Genomic DNA, 17,496 nt, shown 5'->3' on the forward strand with positions numbered 1-17,496 from the left:
TGTTTTAAGAGCTAATTCTTTAGATTTACCTTCTATTTTGCCAAATTCTTCTGTCAACATTGCTTCTTGCACTATATTATTGCCACATTTCTTGAAACAATTCACAGTAGTCCCCAAAGCCTGCAACTTTTGGAATCCTAAATAGATTCCAACCATCCTGCTTTCAAAGTATAGTTAAAGGTTAGACCTTGTTGAAATTACAGGCACGTTTTGGCTCTCCAAAATAACAATTTCATATGCTTATCGCCAAGTAGACTGTAGCCTCAAAAACAGCAAAGAATTAATCTACAATATCCCTTGTATCTTCCCTACACCTGGCACAACAGAGCACACATATGAAGTCCTCAGTGAGGTACCACATGGCATGCTTTCTGCAAGCATTTTCTGAACACAGGAGAGCATAAAGAATACATATGGTTACTAGATTGTGTTGGTTATACTTTATGCTCCCATCAAATGATAAAATCTCCCTCCCTGGGACTCTCTGGAGATGACCTGAAGAAAAGTGTCATGTATGTAAAGCACATCAGATAGGATTTGGGACAACTGGCTGTTTCCTGGCTTCCAGCTCCCCTGGTTCTGTTCTTTATTTCTGTCCCTATCTCTCTTGCACTTATTTTCCCCACCTACAGAGCAGATGGGGGACACTAAATAATCCTTAAATCCCTGAAAACTCTGAAAATCTTTTAGTCTCTGCTTTAAATTTTTCTAAATAAAGACCTTTACTAAGGTGGTACTGAGTATAGAAATCATTAAAGGGTCTAAAGAAAGGTGAAAAAAATTCTCATAAAAAGGTCCGTAGCAACTACCGTATGATCTAGCAATCCCAGTCCTCGGTGTATATCCAAAGAACTTGAAATCACTGTCTTGAAGAAATAACTGCACACCCATGTTCACTGCACCGTTATTCACAATAGCCAAGATATGGAAACAACTTAAATGTCCTTTGATGGATGAACAGATGAAGAAAATGCGTGGCAGATACATACAATGGAATATCATTTTGCCATAAGAAAAAAGGAAACCCTGCCATTTGTGACAACACAGTTGAACCTGGAGGGCTATATGCTAAGTGACATAAGCCAGACAGAGAATGACCAATCTATATGGTCTCACTTACATGCAGAATTTTTTTTTTTAAGCCATTTTCACAGAAACAGAAAATAGAATGGTGGTTTCCAGGGTCAAGGTAGGGGAGAGGTGAAAAGGGTAATGTAGGTCAAAGAGTACGAATGTTTCAATTCTAAGAAGAATAAGAATCTAACATACAGCACGGGAACTATAGTTAATAATATGGTATCGTGTACTTAAAAATTGCCAAGTAGTTACGCATTCTGACTACACACACACACACACACACACACACACACACACACACACACACACACATTAACTATGTACGGTGACAGATGTGTTATTTTGATCTTGGTAATCATTCTATATGTATACGTATATCAAATCATCAAGCAATATACTTTAAAAATATATCAATTGTAGTTGTCAATTATTCGTCAATAAAGTTTTTTTTAAAAAGGTCCGTAGTATGCTGACTTTCAGCACAAGTGCTGAACAAGTTTTCAAAAAATTAAAAGAAATAGAGTCATTAAACATACTTCCATGTACCTCACCCTTAAGCTATGTGACTAAAATCTCTGCCTGGCTTTATCTTCAACCAGACTCTGTGGCAAAGTCCAACTTTTTTTTTTTTTTCCCCCAAATGAATTGTTCAAAGCCAATAGTATATATGAAAGCTAGATGGAGAAAAACAAAGGCTGGCAGACACAGCCCAGCCACAGTCACCAGGGACAGCCCAGGGATATTATCGCTGAACAGTCTCAGACTATCCAACATACAATCAGGGAAATGTGACCTTGCTGTTTTAATTAAGAGGAGACGAATACCCTCAGGAAGTTCTACCTGTCGTGTACGTGCAATAATATACACAATTAAACATCTACATGAAATGAAAATCCCTCATTACCTAGACTAGATTTGGTCTAATTAAAGAAAAAATCAAATTCATATGGAAAAATAATTGCTACCAGGCACAATAAGCTTGTTTTAATCTGGAATCTGAGTGAGGATACACATACACTAGGGGCATGAGCTCCATACCATAATCTCAGAAACAAGAAAACTGAACAATGGCTTAACCTTGACGGCCTCACATTAAGAGAAGGAACATCTTTAATGGAGTGTAGGTGTGCAGCATTCAATAGCGCATAAATCGCAGGAGACAGTGTAAGAGCAATACCAGTGCTCTCACGCTGTCTGTAATCCCTACACAAGCAGTTGGTGGTGTAACAGTATTCGCTGTGATGTAGTTGTCACAACCAGTGACATAGCAAAGAGACCAAAGAACCTTGCGATCACATTTTAAAGTACTTTCTTAATCTTGCTGCATATTGGGAGACCAGTGAAAGAGGCAACTTTGCCCTCTGAGTCGGAATCTGTTTGTAAATCCCAGTGTAAGGAGTCAGAAGCTACCTGCAGAAAAATTCTATGTCACTGTGAACAAGCCACATCTCCTCTCTCTGCTTCTTCTGCCACATCTGTAGCTTAAAATATACTGCTTTCTCAATTCACAAGGGGGCCCTGGGAATTATCTGTCCAAAAGCTCTAAAGAAAAGGCATGAATGAAATGACCATGGTAGCCTCATTTTTGGCACCCAGTGAATGGCTACATGTGGATCACCTTCTCATCAGGGCCAGATAGGCTCACAGTTACAAAAGCCTGAAACTAAACATTGTATTTTAAAAATTTTGGTTCATAAATCTTCTCTTCATTTTCTCCTATTCTTCATCAGTCACTCAAAGAAACAAACAAAATATGTTTCCTCCCTCCAGGGCTTAATAATTCTTGGTGTTGTCAATTTCCATGGCCATAATCCACAGGTTTATGACACAAAATGTATCTGAGGGACCAACTGGGAGGTTAGAATGTGGCAAGGTGAAACTAGTAAAAGCTTGTGTGCATGTGGTTTTCTGAAAGGCATCTGGGGTGTCAGGACAGACAAAGGCAAGCTTCCGTGACTCCTGCAGGAAGGAAGCCAGACCAACTGGGTAGAAGTGGCCCTGAGGAACACTTGGCCATATGACCCGTTTGGAGAACACAGAACAAAGTCAATGACAGGACCTGCTCAGAGACAGTCTCAGTCTCAAGGTCACTGTACCGAATACTGTAGGACAAAGCACCACTTTAGAAAGGCTCCCCAGGATTCATTAACACAAGGGTAGAGTCTTTTTTTAGTAACAACTCAGTTTAGACCCAACAGCGTGCAGCCCAGGCATTCTCTGCCACTAGGAGAGAAGTCAGATTTCCTTTTTACCTTAGGGCACATGCTGGTCCCAACTATTTTCCACCAAAGTGAAAGTGAGGTCAAGGGCCAAATAAGCATTTTATTCTCTCCTCTCAACACACCCAGACACAATACAACAGATGACCTACTCTATGCATCTCACGTTGGCATATTCTACAGAAAAGCTGATGCGCACCCACCCCAGCTGGCCTTCCTGTCAGGTCCCCATTACAAGCTGCACTCTAGGTGAGAGCATGGTATTGACCAGGTTAAGACTTTCTGCAGTGATTTTTTTTTGGCTCAGCCAAATGTTTCATCTGATCTAAGAAACAGCAGAAGAGAGAAAAGAAAAGGTGGGGAAAAACAGATAAAGGAAAGAAATGTTATCTAGACAAAATCCTTGGAAAGCCCAGACCAAACAGAGGGGAAAATGAACTCTGACGAACAGCAGCCTCCGTATGGCTGGGCTTGTCTGCTGGGCATTTCTAGGAAAACCAACCCTAAGGCCCACATCCGGAGGAGCCATGACGAATCCAGAGGGTTAGCTTTCTCTTGAACCCATAACTATTGAGCCACAAAAATTACCCCCATCATTTTATAAAAGAGAACCAAAGACCAGATGGAAGAGTATAGCCAGTATTAATGTACGCACCACACTTGCAGAGCAATGAAGATTTCATAAGATTATAGTAAATAATGTGAAGCTCTCTCTTTTATACTCTGTTGTAATATTGGAGGCTTAAAAAGATATTAAACATGACAAAATTTGGTCCCATTCCCATAGGAATATCCCAAGGAGCAGGGGTTTCAGAAGATGGGGGAAGTGAGTTTCTCAAGTCCAGAAATACCCTGGACAACACCTTGGAGGGATGCCACAGACCCTCTGGTCCAGTGGAAACCACATCCTGCCCGAACACTGGAGCAAGTCATCTTCAGTCATCCCAGCCCTGAATTTCCAGGCCCCTTGCTTTCCCCGAGGCTCACAAATTTCATCGTAGATTGAATCGAGTAAAAGCTAACAATCTCACAATTTACTGAAACCAGGCTGTACACACATTGCATAGCTAGCTCAAATATAAACAGTGAAGAGAAAAGAAGGCTAAAAAGAAAAACAAAAGGTCATTTACTCTAAGAATCCAGGCTTGTGTTTATGTTCCACATGAGGTCCAAACTGAATCTGGGCTTGAAATCCACCAAACTCACAAGCTTTCTCGAAGGAGACAGGGTGGGAGCCATTCAGGATATCATCCCGAGCCTGCAACACAAGAGGAAGCAAAAAGCATCAGGAGCTTGGAAGGAACAACACATTCTCTCCATTGCCATGTTCCTGCATCCCAGCGTACCCTCTCTGTGGAACAAGGGGAAACATGCCAGCCAAGCCAGAGTGAGGCATTCAAGACACTGTGAGTGATCGTAGCACAGCAGAATTAAGGCAGGGACTTCCCTGATGGCGCAATGGTTAAGAATCCGTCTGCCAGTGCAGGGGACACAGGTTCAATCCCTGGTCCAAGAAGATCCCACATGCTGCAGAGTAACCGATCCTGCAAGCCACAACTACTGGAGCCCGCGTGCCTAGAGCCGGTGCTCCGCAACAAGAGAAGTCACTGCAATGAGTGGTCCGCACACCGCAACGAAGAGTAGCCCCCACTCGCCGCAACTACAGAAAGCCTGTGCACAGCAATGAAGACCCAACGCAGCCAAAAATAAATAAATAAATTTATTTAAACAAACAAACAAAAAATGAATGAAGGCAAAGGGAAAACAAGTCCTTGCCCCAAACTGCCTATAGATGGAAGGCATCAGCAATGCCCAGTATATTAAAACTGAAGCTTGAGTGTAATCTAGGGAGGTCGAAGTGATCATGAAAAATACAGAGGCAAAGGGAAATCCTTGTATAATGACCAGATTCATAGAGGGGGAAACAGAAATGCAATATATTTTTTATGACCCTAAATGATAAAGCTAACAAAAAAATCATCTAGAAGTAAAATCAACCCAATCCCCATCCCAAAATATATAGAGAGAACAGACAAGAACTCAATACTGCAGACATTTGGGGGAAATGATCAGCAAATGCACAGTCCTGGAATCAGGAACCCACTGCACCTGAAGTCCTGAAGTTCCCATTTCCTGACCCCTCACTGCTGTTGCTATTTATTCCTTTTCTTTGTCTTTCCTTTCTCCAGTTAATGACTCCTAGAGCACTCTCAGATGGACACTCTAACCTATGGCCCTGAGCCTTAAACCAACAACCATTTTCTTATTGCCCTGATATCTCCCTCCCTTCTGGCCTCCCAGCCTATCTCCTCCCAGCCCTCCTTCCATCCACTAACTCAGGGGTCAGCAAACTTTTCCTGTAAAAGACCAGAGAGTGAATAATCTACACCTCTGGGCCATGTGGTGTCTGTCCCAACTACTGAACTCTGCTGTTGGAACATGACAGCTGCCATGGACAACACGTAGACAATTATGTGATACAGAAGGGGATTTACCAACGTGCAATACATAAATGAATGAGATGTGGTTTCAATAAAACTTTATTTATAAACACAGGTGATGCTGTGGCTGCATTTTGCTGACCCCCCCCCATTATTTCTATAAGCTGATAGGTAGATAAATAAAAGGAGAGGAAAGGGAAAGGAAGAATGAAAGAAGTGAGAGTGAGAGAGAGACAGAGACAGAGACAGAGAGACAGAGAGACAGAGAGACAGAGGGAGGAAGATGTTTTCCTTGAGCCAAAAGAAACCTTTGGGACTGTCTAGTGCAAAGCCCACATCTTACATACTGGGTAACTGCAACTCAGATAATTTGAATGACTCGCCTGAGTTTAAACAATTAGTTAATGGTAAAAACATAAAAGGTTACTGAGAGAGTAGTATCTTTCAGTTAATAAGAAGTACTGATTTTCTGACCAATAACCATCCTTGTATTCTAGATGCGAGGTATGAAAGCTGTAGTGCGTGTGAAGTGATGAGCCAGGTAAGTGCTGTGAAGCCAAGCAGAGAGAGGCAGTAGTCGCCATGAGGACCCCACCTGGGAGGCAAACAAAGGCCCACCTCTGGATGGCCAGCTCACAGTGGACACCAACCTGTACCACAACCCAACCCGACTGGAAAGTGCGTGTCACAGACACGGTGAGAGCCGGAGCCCAGCTCCTGCCCACCACGAGCCACAGCCAGAGCTTCCGGAAAGCTCACCAACCTCAGCGTCTGAGTATTCAATACTGTACCTGAACATAGAGCAAGTTCAGCTGCACGGGGTCTCTCGAGTCCACATTCTGATCAGAGTAAAAGAACTTCCGTCTAAGCAGCAACGTTTCATTTTCATCTACTCCTTGTTCTCTGAACGTTCGGCTGTGATCCAGCCAATTTACTGCAACACAAGACGACATATGAAAGAACTGTGTCGATTCTTCCTCTTAGTCCAAGGGGATTAACCCAAACAGCAGTGTGATGCAGACGTGGATTTCTAGGATGCTGATGTCCAGTTATAGTTACTTGTTAGATTAGATCTGAGCTTTTTAACTTTGCAAAGTAACTGCACATGTACCATATGACACATGAAAAAGCAAATGAGGGAGAAATCCGCAGCGATTCCTCACTTAGTAAAGCCCCAGAATGAATCCACGTGCCTTCCTTGGGGTGGTGGGATAAGGCAAACAGTGCTTTATGCCAAGACAGTCAAGTTTGCATTTCCTTTTAAGTCAAGGCTGGTCTTTAGTCTGATCAGGTGAAATAATTTATAAACTCTAAGCATAATGAGTTACTACCTCTGATCTTAAGTAGAAAAGAGGAGGAAAATGAAAGTAATTGGGGCAAGGAGAGGACAGGCCACTAAGGGGTCGGGGAGGGTAGAACCTTGCCCATGGCACACCTGGAATCTCACTCATTTAGAAAACACTTCCCTGATACCTAGGTGCAAAGGGATGGATCACTCCTCTGCACTTCCCACAGCTCTCATTCCTACGCTCCTCCCCGGGCCTAACACACACATTGTGAGCAAGTATTTATTACAGGCCTCAACTTTGGCACAGGGAATGTGTTGGATGGACCTCATCTCCCACAGTACCTGGAAGAGCAACATGCACAGTATAAAAATCCTCAGGATTTGTCTGCTAAGGTCTCATTTGGAAAGAAGTATGCCACTGTAAATCAAATGAGGCGAGAGAGAAAGAGAGAACGGAGAAAGGGTCAGAGGAAATGAAAACCCCACGGAAGATCAATAAACCTAATGCCAAGGATGACATCTTCCCAATGCAGCACTGAGAGAAAGAACAATGAAGGGAAGAGGCTGGGAAGGTCTGAGTGAAATGTGCATGAAGTACGATCCTTGGGGGTGGGGTGGTGTCAGGCGGTCAGGTGCACAAAGCACAGGTCTGGGGAACACATGGGGTATATATACTGGCTTTTCTGTATATTATTAGCTCTGTAGCCGTAGAAAAGGACCTTCCTACGATAGAATTATATTACTGTTTCATAACCCCTAAGGAAATAATGGATCTAAGTAATGATCATCAATGGCTGTTAACACCACAAAAAAGGAAACAACCAAATTCAACTTCCTAATGGAAGTACACAACACCACATAGGAGTCTTTATTTTTAAACACACATACACACACACACACACACACACATCTGATCAAGCCTCCAGATCTCAGGAATTAAAAGGGACAGATGAACATGTTACATGACACCACAGGTCATCTAACAAAATCCAGGATGTAGAAACTTCTATATAAGTAACAATCTGGTTTCTTCCCCTCAAAAATTATAAGGCAAAAATAAAACAGATGGAGGGAAACTCTTGAGACTAAAAGAGTTAAACAACCTATCATCCAATCTTATTTGGACCTTCATTTAAACAAACTGTTACAAAAAAATTCTTTAGACAGCAATGGAGAAGATGGGAACACAATGTGTATATTTCGCCTTAAGAGATTACTTTTGAGATGTGAAATGGTATTATCATCCCTTTTTTTTTTTTTCCCTTAAGGGTCTATATCTTTTAGTGACACAGGCCAACATGTTTGTAGATGAAATAAAACAAAGGCACAACCACACACTCCTGTCCTGGGTCATACAGATGATGGGAGAGGAGTGAGGCTTGGCTGACCATGTGCCTGCATCACACCTCCTCTTCAGACACTCACGGTCATCATCCGTGTGAAGCTTGGCCTTCAACTTCTCCATCTTCCTCTCGTCTCGTAACAGCGTCCTGTCTTTTTTTAATGTACCCGTTCCTTCTTCTTTCTTTTCTTCAATTGTTTCTTGGATTAAAGAGTATTCTTCATAGTTTGTAATTCCTAAAATTATCAATTAGGTTATTATAATGGTCAGTGATTACATTGCTATCAACTCCTTTCATCCTGGGGCCTACAATACTCCAAGGAGTCCCTGGGGGCAAAAGATGGGAAGGAAGCCTTGCCAAGATGAAGGTCAGGGTCACCCAGGGAGCACACATCAAGGAACTGGCCACAAAGGAGGATCTTTGGCTAGTTAAGTCACACTCAAATGTCACGTTCAAGTCTCCTGACTAATTTTTGAGTAATAAGAACAAAGTAGAGATCATACAGAGGAAGGCAAGACAATGTCAAGCAAGCAGTGTCTGAAGGAGCTGGGCTTCCTTTACATGATGAGGAAACTAAGACAGGCAAGGCCACTTTCTGAAGATATTCAAGAGGCTTCACATAGAAAGGAGAGACAGACTTGTTCTGAGGAGACTAACAGAAGCTAGGAGGAAAAAAGATGCCTAAGAATTGTACAAGCTGTCCCCACAAGTCTTCAGGAGAGATCCTGGGTATCAGTGATGCTGACACAGAATCACAGCCGTGGGCAGGAGACTGAATTATATGGTTTTGAAACATTACTTTCCATTGAAAACTCCTATTGGTTTTGAAATAAAAGCTCTCACTTGTGACTCAGTGAGAAGTTCAAGTGTTGACAACACCAGTTAGTGGGTCAGCAAATCAGGAAAATGAACACACTCTCTTGGGACTGGGCCAAAGTCAATGTGTTACAATATATTCAAAATTGCCTAGATACCCAAAGGGGGTGGAAAAAAAAGAAGAGGCATATTATTAAAAACAAAACAAAATCCAGAAGCTCTGCATGTGTACCCTTACCTATCCTGCTGCAAATAGTAACCAGGAGCTCCCCAACAGTCTTGGAATCATCCACCATCACTGTTTTCACAGATCCATCCAGCATCCGAATTTTCTGAGGTCTCTGTTTTTTTTTATATTCCAAAATATCCTACAGCAAAATCATACAAACATCTCACACTGCGTGGGAAATGAGGTAATAAACTTGGACACTTTTCTTTAAAAAATGACTTTTCCCGAGCACCCTCTGATTTCCTCCTTCTAAGTTTTCATGAGATTTTGGCCACTAATACAGAATCTCCAGTGTGATAAACTGCTTTCATAAAGTTTTCTTTAAACTCTGATAGTAAAATTGCACCTCAAAAAGTCCTACTTATAGTTCAGAGTTACTGAAAACTAACCTCTGTAAAGTGAAAGTAGCATATGTCCTCCTGAAAGGCTGAGAACAGTCTGCTGTAATGAGAATTAGCAGAGGAAAATTCCTACTTGTTTTTTTAAAAGTTTGTAGTGTGCTTCTTCAATGACCTCTTACATAGTTATAAGCAATTTTTAATATATATGTCATGAAGGACATAAGTAATACCCCCATAATTCTTCACAGTAGTGGTGTATCACAGTAAAAGTGGTTTTCTGCCAATAATGGCAAGACCAAACAGGCGTAATAAGTTTGAGAGTTATGTCTAAATAAGAGACTCTCCTTTTACTACACTTCTTAAAAAGAGAACTATGGGAGGGAAAATTAATGGCAACTCATACTTTGCTCCTGCTTATGGAGTACTGACCAATCCGATGTGTCTATTCCGTAAACCAAAACCCAATATATTTCGGGGGTTAAGCTAATATTGTGTTAGTTTCAGGTGTACAGCAAAGTGATTCAGTGTTATATATATATATATATATATATATAAGATTATTTTCCATTATAGGCTGTTACAAGATACTGAATATAGTTCCCTGTTAACACTTTTTTATTCATTATTTTTTTCCTACTTCCATAATACAATTTTTTATTGTTACTGTTATTAAACTCATATCTAATGTGAACTTTTTTATAAAAGCAAAACACTGATTAATATTTAATTTCTGGCTACTTTTAGGATTATATTTTTGTTCTCTCTCTATGCTTACTTTCTATCACCAGTCACCAGGGTACTTCCTACATACTTACAGGAAGATGCTATGTTTCATAACTACCAAGTCCAACAATGGCATGTAGAAACAGCTTAAAATCATTACCTCATGCTGCTTTAATTACTTTGTGGAGTTTCAAGAATTTGGACTGCTGATATTTTCTATCACTAACCTGGACGGCCTTTACGAAGTATATTACATCAAAACTATTAATAAAGTGCCCTTGTGGGCTTCCCTGGTGGCGCAGTGGTTGAGAGTCCGCCTGCCGATGCAGGGGACACGGGATCGTGCCCCGGTCCGGGAGGATCCCACATGCCGCGGAGCGGCTGGGCCCGTGAGCCATGGCCGCTGAGCCTGCGCGTCCAGAGCCTGTGCTCCGCAATGGGAGAGGCCGCAACACTGAGAGGCCCGCGTACCGCAAAAAAAAAAAAAAAAGAATAAAGTGCCCTTGAATCAAAATAGTTGTTGAATCTCTCTTTTTCTTTGAAGCATAATCATGTTAGCTTCTATGGAAGGCCTAGGGACAAAGTGATGAAAAAAATAAAAAAAAGATCAACAGCATACCCCATTTCGCAACATGTAGTAATCCAGTGTTCTGCCTGCTTCCAGCCAAATTCCTTTCCTGGGGTCTTCATCTGAGAGAAACAGCCCATAGTCAGAAGCTGGAGGGAAAACAGAAAGAAAAATAAAAAACAAAGTGATGATGACGCCATCACTGACTTCCAGGCTCTTGAGTCTGCTGACTTGGCAAGGGGTTCTCCTTCACTAGAGAAATACTTCATTCTGATAACATGGGCAGCCACTGGGACTAAAGCAGATGGGGAGGAATGAGAGCTGAGCTGCAAAACCAACACCCACATACAGGGGTCTTGTTTCTTAAAACAAGTGGGCAGCAGTCGTGTCTAAAATTTAGGGAAACGCCGAGAACAAAGCGGTCCAAATTTCCTTCTAACTGAATTGGGCTTTGTTCCCTATCACATGCTGTAAAAGCCAGGCCAAGAACCCAGGAAGAATGGTAAGACAGCTGTGGAGAAACTATGCACATAATCACTCAAGCCAAGGCCACTTAAGCAAAGAGGGGCCGATGGAGCCTTGACACTTGGAATAATCCCTCCATCACCCCCACACAGCACTACAAAATAAAAGGAAGAGTTCCGTGTGAGACGAAGTCGCTGCTCCCCATGCCACCAAATTATGAGTACAGTTGGAGAGTTAAACCCTGTGTTCTTCACAGAAATCCTTTAATCCGACCCAGGAAGTATAAGCGGGTGGAGGAAGGAGGAAAGCAGTATCGCTTCCTGTCTCAAGACTTCTTTCTTCCTAAATGTGATTCAAGGAAACCTCAGAGACCCAGATGAGGGCCAGAGCTCCTGTTGTTTCTTAGAAAAACAATTTCAAGATCTGTAAAGGTTTGTATCTTCACCAGAGTTTTACAGCAATCCAACCCAAACAAAGTTTTAAAAATCTGGGAATAAACAGTAACAGAAAAGTAAAAACACCAGATATGACTGGACAACCAGATCTTGAGTAAGGTTGGGAATGTGAGCAAACTTTATTCTGATTTTTGGGTAATCTAGAAATAACAGTGTTTTGAATAATATAGATATTGCTTTTGGACCAAAAGATTCGTGCTTTTGTGAGTAACAGATCTTTTCAAGAAGACCCAGGCCTAACAATAGCTATCTTTGAACGTTTGATTTTTATGATTCAAATTTTTAAGGAAAGTTTTATTCCATTTTCACACTAAAGGCTTATTAATTTAGGAGTAACCCCAATTTCTCAAGCATTAAATACTAAATAAAAGAATGAAATGTAGAGAGAAGACAAAGGGAAACGGAAAATAAAATTGTATGAATGACTCTTGTTTAAACTCAGATTAACAGTGATCAGTGGTTCAACCAAACATTAAACACAACACGTATCAGAAATATTTTTTTTAAGGTTTAAGACAAAGATGATAAAGCCCCTGCAAAGTACTTGAAATATAAGGCTTGCCCTGGGTCCTGATGGCTGTTCCAGTCTTCTTCAGGCTGCTAGCAGTGGAAAGTTTTCAGGCATGAGAAACAGCGCTCAGGATATACAAAAGCGGTAACTGTCAGAGCACCTTCATCTGTACTCTATGGGGCTTTATAACAAAAAGTGACTTGTAAACAGAGCTCAATGCTGATGTATGGAAGGGTCATGACAATGAGGACGGCTCGCTGGCAGCTGTGATCATTGTCGTTACAAGTCTCACACAGGAGGCAAGTAACGTCCAGGATAAGAAGACATTTCCTTTGAAACATACACACCTGTGTACCACTCAGAGCCTCCGTTTCCTTAACTATTAAGGGAAAAACATACAAACACATTTCAAGCAGCCAGTAAATAACCAATGGCCTACCTTGGCCAGTTTGTGCCTCGGGTACCCGTTCCCGAATGACTCGACATGCATCGTACACCGCCGTCGATGGTTCAAACTGCATGGTCTTCACCACGTTGCAGTGGCGGACACAGATCTTTAAGGACAGGGCCACCATTTTTCCAGATGACTTGAGGACTCTCACTTAGAATGTCTGGGGAACACAAACGAACAAACCGTGATGTTCGTGATAACTGTCCAGTAGAAAAAAAACGTTAGAGTCTGAATCAGCTTTAAAAATCGAAAGAAAATAAAATGGCAATTAAAGAGAAGGCTCCGGATAAAAACACAAGTTAAAAAATAACTTTTGAAAATTTGAGAATAGGACAGCAGCAGTCGTGGAGTTACCATTATCATAGGGTGGCAAGGAGAGCCCCTTGGAAGGAGGGAACCACAGGAGTTCACCAAGGCTCCTTCCTCAAGGCTGCTCCCTACTTGGGGTTTCCCCAGGGAGAGTGGCATTTCCCAGGTGAGTGTCCTCCAGGTGAGAGGCAGAGTGTCCTGGGCGCCCACTGCTGTCTCCTGACGATGCCTGTCAGCACCCTCAGTTGCGGGGCTCCCTCCCCAGCAGCTCCTGGGCACAGGGAAGAGGCACCTCTGCCCTCTGGGGTGCTTCTCACGGCCAAACTCCACCACATCTTGTACCAGAAGACCTGGCTTGGAGGCCCAGCCCTATCGCCAGGAGACAGCCAACTGGCCACTCTGCTTCCGTTTCCTTGCAATAAAGGAGCCATACGCTGCTATCTGCCCTTCATAATTCACAGAAGAACTGAATCCTGAGGGGACCTCAGTGCCAGGCCAAGGCACAGCCATCACTAATGAGGCCAGAGCGGCTTATCTTAAACACCCGGTGTGCCAGGCAGCTTCAGACTCCTCAGGGGTCTCAAAGTGAAGAAAATGCCAATTTAGTTGTTCTTTCGTTCAGACAAACGCCTGGGATATTTTGCTTCTTATCCAGTTCAATGGCTTTAAAAATAGATAGGTGCTTAGGCTGGGTTTGAATTATTTTGTAAAAGCCTTCTTTTTACATTTTAAGTCCAGTCATTTAATGCATTTTCTGAGTTGGTGGCTTCTGGGTGATTTCAACTACCTGCTCCATTCCTTGGCCAGAAACTTACCCCCCAACTCAGGCCAGCCTCTATCAATGCACGCCTTGGACACAAGAGGGAGGCATCTTCCCTGCACCTGAGAAGCCAACACAGACCTACCCAGCTCACTGTCATCCTGGAAACCAAAATAAGGCACTTCACAGTGAGTAGCTTATTAGAATCCTAGAGCTGCATGGATAACAAATCCCCAGGAGTTTCAATCTCACACTCCTTTCTCGTCTTTTATTAGAGAATCTACACGTAGTAAACCAGGACCACAGCTCCCTCTGGGAATGCAAGTGCTAAGAAGCAATCAGGTGGCCACAGGCAGAGAGGGCAGCAGGCTGACCAGGGGTGGGAGCCTCTAAGGCGCTGCTTCTCAGCAAGCCTCACTAACCACTGGCTTCCTAACATCCAGCGACTACAGTCACTTGGATACAGAGGACAGTTTTCAACAGATGCTCTGGTATCCATGGGCAAGGTGTGTACACACTCTCATGCAACCATTTACGCTGTCCAACTGTAAAGTCATTCTGACCTCTGCTTAGCTTCCGCATAAATCTGGCCCATGAAAACATGAAAATATTTCTTATTTGAGAAATGTCAAGATACACTTCTCAACAAACAATAGCAGTATTCACTGACAATCTGCCCTAAACAGAATTAATTTACTACAGCCTGGGCAGTGACTAGATTGAGTTGTTCAAAATATCTGATGATTTTCCATCTACAAGATTGAGGTCTTGTAAAGCCACATACGTAGGCATCCCTCGGGGATGTCGTGGGTTTGGTTCCAGACCACACGATAAAGTGCATATCGAAATGGAGTGAGTCGCACGAATTTTTTGGTTTCCTGGTGCATATAAAAGTCATGTTTACACCATACTATGGTCTATTAAGTGTGCAATACCATGATGTCTAAAAAAAACCAAATACGTATACACTATCAGAATATACTTTATTGCTAAAAACTGCTAACCATCCTCTGAGCGATCAGCAAGTCGTAACGGTTTTGCTGGTGGAGGGCCATGCTGACTCACCAGGGTAGTAGTGGTTAAAAATGGGGGTGGCTGTGGCCATTACTTAAGACAGCAACGTCCTGTGCCGTATTGATCGATTCTTCCTTTCACAAAGGATTTCTCTGTAGCATTTTTGATTTCCTTCCAGAACTTTTCCTCTGCATTCACAACTTGATTGTTGGGGGCATGAGGTCTAGCTTTCAGCCTGTCTTGGCTTCCTCACTAACTAAATCATTTCTAGCTTTGACTTAAAATGAGAAACGTGTGACTCTTCCACTTACTTGACCACTTAAGAGGACACCGTTGGTTTATTAATTGGCCTAATTTCAATACTGTTGTTTCTCAGGGAATAGAGAGGCCTGAGGAGAGGGAGAGAGATGTGGGAACGGCTGGTCAGTGCAGATGTCAGAACACATATTTGTCAGTTAAGTTTCCTGTCTCGTGTACAGGTGTGGTTCAGGGCTCCCCAAAACAATTACAATAGTAACATCACAAATATAATAATGAGAAAGTTTCAAATATTGCGAGGGCTACCAAAACGGGTCACAGACACATGAAGTGAGCAAATGCTGTTGGAAAGATGGCAATACTGATAGACTCATCTGAGTCAGGGTTGCCACAAACCTTCAATTTGTTAAAAAACAAAAAACAAAAAAACACAGTCGCTGCAAAGCACAGTAAAGCCAAGTGCAATGAAACAAGGTATGCCTGTAAAATGCTCTACCCAACTCTTTTTAATAGGCATATTTAACCAACCAACTCTCCAATTTGAAGAAATCAAACTGTGTAGTATCACTTATACGTGGAATCTAAAAAATAATACAAATGAATGTATATGCAAAACAGAATCAGACTCACATATAAAGAAAACAAACTTGTGATTACCAAAGGGGGAGGGACAAATTAGGGGTATGAGACTAACAGATACAAACTATTATGTACAAAATAAACAACCAACAAGGATATACTGTGTAGCACGGGGAATTACAGCCATTATCTTATAACCTATAACCTACAGCCATAACCTACAATGGAGTATCACCTGCAAAAATACTGAATCACTATGCTGTATAGCTAAAACTAAAATATCGTAAATCAACTATACTTCAATAAAAATACAAATATAAACTCTAGGCATAAACTGACAAATTTGCTGGGGTGTAAATCACTCCATGGGTTAGTTTTTCCCCTGCAGCTGGTGACAACTGTGGGGTTTCCTGAAATGGTGAGATCCATGAGCATAGCTGGTGATAACAGTCGGTGGGAAACTTGATGACATCATGGGTGCTGTTTACACAACACAGCAGAGAGAGTAAAATGGTTAGTATCTTCCATCCCCTGAGAATAGGAAGTAGTCCAGTATAAGTATCCCTGCATGAAAGCGTCCCTTCCCAGGCTAGTAACTGGACTTTCTGAAGAGCAAATGAATGGTCCCTGTAGCCAACCAGAGAAAGACTCAATCGCCGGGAAAAGCAGAGCCACGACACGGGGCCGAGAGCAGAAATGCGCAGCAGGACAGACCACACGGGAGAGCTCAGACGGAAGTAGAAGACACAGAGGGGAGCGAGGAGAAATGGGCAAATTGAGGAACGGGGGGCTGCAGGACAGAGGGTGCAGAATCAATGAGCAACACGGGAAAGAAGCCCAGAACATGGGGAAGCGGAAGACAAGAAGAGAAGCAGGAAAGTATGACAGGAAAGGAACATTTCTATCCAAAACAACTGGAAAAATGAAGAAGCCATTGACTGAGGGGGAGGAAGCTGCTGGAGGCACAGGTCTGGGGTGAAAAGTTGCTAAGGAATTCCTCTGGGATGTATTCAGCGAGAGGTGGAGCAGAGTCAAACACAAAACTGGAGATACGATGCGGGGTGTGGGAGTGTCGCCATGTTCAAGTCTTTCGGGCTAGAAAGATCATCTAGGGAGTGAGCACGAGAGGGAAGAGACCTGAGGTCTGGGTCCTGGAACAATGTTCTAGAATCAGAACAAGAAGGAACCCGCAAGGAGACCTAGTGGTAGGAGAGGGAGGAACATGGAGAGAGGGTGGGACCAGAGGGAAAGTGCCTCAAGCAGGAGGGAGAGATCACATGTGTCAAATGCTAATCACAGTTCAGGAAGAGGGGTGCTGAGACAGGACAGCGGAATCTGGCTGCTTGGAGGTCTCTGGCAGCTGGGAAAAGAGCAGGGGTAAGGCCAGAGCAGCAGGTCTACGAGACAAGTGAGGAGGGGGGCTGGCCCAACAAGTACAGAGGCCTGATGGAAGGGGGGGCGGAACAGGCGGTAGCTCTGATTTACGCTTTGAAGGCTTTTTATCCAGAAACAATGCACCACATGGATGCTGCAACCTCCCTTTCTAGCCAGCACCTATACAGACCTGGTTTCCCCTTATTACGGCCCTTGGGGGCAGGCCCAGGACAGCTAAGTGTCCTTGCTGGAGGCAGGTGCCTCGCCACACAACG

General features: G+C 42.8%; 1 protein-coding gene across 1 annotated transcript in view; it reads right to left on the minus strand.

Moving 5' to 3' along the window:
- Positions 1 to 17,496, minus strand: part of TLN2 (talin 2) — a 443,787-nt gene that overhangs the window by 186,818 nt on the left and 239,473 nt on the right. The window contains exons 4-9 of the mRNA XM_004274706.2: positions 12,916 to 13,087; positions 11,097 to 11,194; positions 9,423 to 9,552; positions 8,451 to 8,603; positions 6,529 to 6,671; positions 4,427 to 4,554 (exon numbers count right to left, since the gene is read on the minus strand). Of these exons, the coding sequence (XP_004274754.1) occupies positions 4,427 to 4,554; positions 6,529 to 6,671; positions 8,451 to 8,603; positions 9,423 to 9,552; positions 11,097 to 11,194; positions 12,916 to 13,051 (788 nt within the window). The 5' untranslated portion in view covers positions 13,052 to 13,087. The remainder of the gene's footprint in view (positions 1 to 4,426; positions 4,555 to 6,528; positions 6,672 to 8,450; positions 8,604 to 9,422; positions 9,553 to 11,096; positions 11,195 to 12,915; positions 13,088 to 17,496) is intronic.

The sequence above is a fragment of the Orcinus orca genome, chromosome 2 (assembly GCF_937001465.1).
Source record: "Orcinus orca chromosome 2, mOrcOrc1.1, whole genome shotgun sequence".
NCBI lineage: Eukaryota > Metazoa > Chordata > Mammalia > Artiodactyla > Delphinidae > Orcinus > Orcinus orca.